Below are 4,150 nucleotides of genomic sequence, written 5' to 3' on the forward strand. Positions count from 1 at the left end.
TTACAAACCAGACCTCCACTTTCTAAAAATAAGAAGTTTACTCAGTCTTAAAAAACTACAAGCTAGCAAATGTACAGAGAGCTGGCTGGTGCTAACACCACAGTTGAGACAGTGTCTTTTTAGGGGTCTTTTTAAAAGCCTGTTGCCATGGCAGATTGTGGTCACTTGTTACTTTCAAAGCCAAAAACACAATACAAGGTCTGACCATTCCCCCAGGTCATGCTCACTAGTTTGTCTTATGTACATTTATACATATTTTAAGTGCTAGGTAAAAGTCTTGTCATAAAATTTCCAGTACTACCATGTTTAAAACATTGAGCTTTCCTACTGAGCTGCCAAAAAGGTTAACAAATTTCAAGTGTAATAGTGCAAATTTCCTCTGCAAGATCTACTGCAGAGAAAGGTTCTTTGAAATACAGATTTGCCTTACAGGGACTGATGTAAAAATTCGTTGTAACATCTGGGAGAAACTGAAACCACCCTAGGACTTCACTCCCTAGCAAATAAAGTGATCATTTTACTTGGACTCACAGGCTATTAAATCATTGAAAGGTACTGTCCAAACTATGGCACTGTCACTTAATTTTTTTTTTTTTTTAACCACTCTATCTTGTGCCAGATCTTCACAGCTGTGACATGGTTTAAATTCCATAATCCATCCCCAAGAGGAGCCCACCCAAAGCAAAAATCAAATTTATCCATCCATTATAAGATGATCCATCCATAGACTATATCTTAACCTGATACAGTCATCATATTGTAGTTTTTGGAAGGGCTTGTTCTGCCCAAGAGAAGTTCCTCCTTACAGCTGATTCTGCTGTCTACCATTTGCACGTTGGTGCTGTTTTGAGTGCTACCTCCTGCTGGTGAGGCTTCATACAGCACACAGATGGAACCATCCTCTCCGATTCTGTAGGACACTTCATAGGGGTCAACCCAGAGTGTGAGTTCGCTCGGGAGAAGCCTGAACAGCTCCTGACTGCTCAATCCAATCCGCTGTGCCGCCTGTCCAATCAGAGGATCCATTTTATGGTTGATGCGAATACAACGGTAACCCGATCCTTTACACGGCTTCTCTGGGAACCAGTGATGTTTATAATGTTCTACGGATAAAAGGAAGAACGAAGAAACAATGCTTAGAGCGTTACTGAGAGCTCCTGCTGTAGTTTCCTCCTCCTGCTAGCTCTTCTCAGTAGTGAAAATGAAATCTATCAACTTTAAAAAATGTCCAGGATTGCATTTCCTGCTGTGCGTGCGCGGGGACGAGGGAAGAGCGGGCTGGGTTTTAGAATAGTGTAGTGCGGGACAATCTCCAAGAACCAACCGGCTGAGCCAGCAGTTACCACTCACGCAGTCTCAGCCAGCCAGAGGCACCCGCGGCCAGGCGGGAACCTGTTTACTTTCTCCACCCCACTCTAGGCGAACACAATAGAGTTTATGGCTTTGCAGGAGAGACCCACCACCAGACTGTTAACCCCGAAGGGAAGAAAAACAAGCAACCCTAAACCACGCTCTGGGCAGGGCTGTAATTGTACCAGTGACAAATCCGATGATTAATGGGCTGGGGCAGGAGGTGCGGGGAGACGGCACGTCCGTCCCAAGCTGGTTCCGGGACAGCGGCGCGGCTTCCCACCCCGGGATCCCGCCGCCGCCGACCCGCAACGGTTGCAGGGAGTTGGGGGAGGGGCGTCGAGCCAACCCCAGCCCCGCGGCTCCTTTGTCCCCAAATCCGCGGACTGCCCTCGGACGGCAACACAGCTCCCGCCTTGTAGCTCTTAGTTTCTTTGTTGTGTTTCCTTCTCTCCAGCCCCCGCCCCGTTGACCAGGTACGGGGGTGAGCGCCAGCCCCCAAAGAGTCGTCCGGACCCGCCGTTAGCGACCCGCCCGGCGCTGCGTCTCACCCCGGGTATCGCGTGCGGCCAGCCTGGGGCGCTGCCTAGACTCCTGCGACCCCGACTCCCACCCTGAGTGCGGGGTCAGCGTACCCCTGGGGCCCCAGCTCCCCCCTCACCTGCCATTAGCTCCTGCAGGCTCTGGCTGAAGGTCTGCAGTTGTCGCTCGCTCGTGAGACCCTTAGTGCGGAGGAACTTGGAGATGAAAGAAACAGCGGCGGCGATCTCGCCTAACATGGTGGCGGCCCGGGTGTAGAAGGGATGCATGGGGGCGGCGGAGGAGGGCGGCCCGGGGCGGCCGGGGCTCGGCAGCGCGGCCCCGACGGCGGAGCGGCCACCCCGGGCTCTCTCACAGGGCAGAGAACTGAGAGGATAAGAGGGTGTGAGGGGCGGACGGCTACTTTTTTCTTTCTTTTTAGTAAAAAAGTTATTTTCGAGACAGGAGGCGGCAAGAGAGAGGAAGAAGCGAGCGACGACGGCCTGGTCACATCGCTCGGACCCCCTCAGCCGCCTCCGCCTCCAGCTCCGCAGCCTCCGATACTTCCAACACTTGCATTTCCAGCTCCGAGAGGCGAAGAGATACTACCCCCGTGCAGCACTTTTTATAGTGCCTCGAAAGGAAGTGGCGTAGATGAAGCGTGACGGACGTCTCCAGCCAATCCGGAGATCACACCATTGTGACGCAAAGAGATTCGGAGCTGGAGGGGGCGGGAAAAGGAGTTGGGGGGCGGGTCCAGAGACCGTGAAGAGAGGGAGGAGCTGACGTAATCCGCTTGTAAACAAATAAACCCAGAGTGGCGGTCGGAGATAGAGGAGCTGTGGACTGGGGGGATCAGGAAATGAAGGGTGCGCGTGTGAAAGTTCCGCCTCCAGCCCTAGCTCCTCCTTCCTGTTTTAGCAATTCTAGGCTCTATGCCAGGGTATCTTTTTTTGCAAGAGTGCGCTGCCTGTCCCCTCTCGTAAGGGAGGGTTGTTGCTGTGCAGACTAAAGCTCAGGCTGTTTCTACACACTCTGGCTTCTCCGATCGTGCTGCACGTACGCGGCGCCGGCCCCCACGCGTACTCAGTGTTTACATTCCCGTCCTTGCTCCAGGGCTACGTGGCTGGCTCCACAAGCAGGAGGAGCGTGAGGCGGGATGTGGGTGCCAATGTTGTAGGTGCCGGCAGGAGTGCAGCAGGGTGGGGAAGAAAGTGGAGGGAAAGAGCCCTTGAGGTGCATTCTGCCCCAGGGACCCGCTGCAGCTGGTGGCGTAGTGCCTAAGGTACTTGATTCCTAGCCCGAAGGCTGGCGGTTCAAACCCACCAGCCACTCCTCGGAAGGAAGGTTAGGCAATCTACTTCCTAGTGATACCGCCTCGGAAACCCACGGAGGCCTCGCTATGAGTCGGATCCGACCGGATGGCAGTGAGTTTGGTTGGTAGACCGGACTTGCTGCCAATGCCACGAACCGTTTCTGCTCCACCCTGGGGCTGGAGTCGGAGTATGTGTTTGTAGAAGTTTCCTTGCAAAGTAAATGAACTAAAGGTTAGTAAGACTTTTTGTTAGGAGCTTTGGTGGTGTAGTGGTTAAGGCATTTGGGACCCATTAACCCCTCCGCAGAAGAAAGATGAGGCAGTCTGCTTCTGTAACAGCCTTGGAAATCCAATGGGGGTCGCTGTGAGTCGGAATGGACTGGATGGCGATGAATTTGGTTCTGGAAGACTTTCTGTGGTTGTTGTTTCAACCTCAGGGGCTCTGGTACTCCGTGGTTAACGCATTCGGCTGCTAATCAAAAGGCAGTAGGAACCCACCCACAGGAGGAAGATGAAGCATTCTGCTTCAGTAGAGATTTACAGCCTTGGAAACAATACAGGGCAGTTCTACTCTGCCCCATGTGTCGCTTGAGTAGGAATGGACTCGGTGGCAGTGAATTTGGTTGTGGTTTGGTTTCAACCTAACTTCAAGAATCAAGAGGGAACAGTGAAAACTTTACCTGAGTCCAGCTTAATGCTGGTAGGGAGGCCAGTTAACTGAAGATTCATAACATGAATCCTATAAAGGTTATCCAGTGTTGAAAAAACAAAACAGAAAAACAAATTGTTTAATGCGTTTTGAAACGTGTAGACACAAAATCAAAGATTGTTTTGTTTTTCCTGTGGTCTAAACAAATACCACCCCAGCCGTAGAGGGTTTTTTTTTGTTCCCTATTAAAAATAAATAAAATTGAAAGTTTGTGGAAGTATTAGCTGTAGATATTAAAATTTGTTTGCAACCTTACT

The 4,150-nt window shown here is 51.3% G+C and overlaps 1 protein-coding gene across 1 annotated transcript; it reads right to left on the reverse strand.

The window, feature by feature from the left end:
• Positions 1 to 735: 735 nt before the first annotated feature.
• Positions 736 to 2,159, reverse strand: BTG1 (BTG anti-proliferation factor 1). Its single transcript, XM_007946128.2, has 2 exons — positions 2,012 to 2,159; positions 736 to 1,103 (listed from the first exon to the last, which is right to left on the reverse strand). Exons 1-2 carry the CDS (start codon positions 2,157 to 2,159, stop codon positions 736 to 738), a joined length of 516 nt encoding a protein of 171 aa, XP_007944319.1.
• Positions 2,160 to 4,150: the final 1,991 nt, after the last annotated feature.

This window comes from Orycteropus afer, unplaced genomic scaffold, assembly GCF_000298275.1.
Source record: "Orycteropus afer afer isolate SDZICR_OR568_19922 unplaced genomic scaffold, OryAfe1.0 scaffold00151, whole genome shotgun sequence".
Classification (NCBI taxonomy): Eukaryota; Metazoa; Chordata; class Mammalia; order Tubulidentata; family Orycteropodidae; genus Orycteropus; species Orycteropus afer.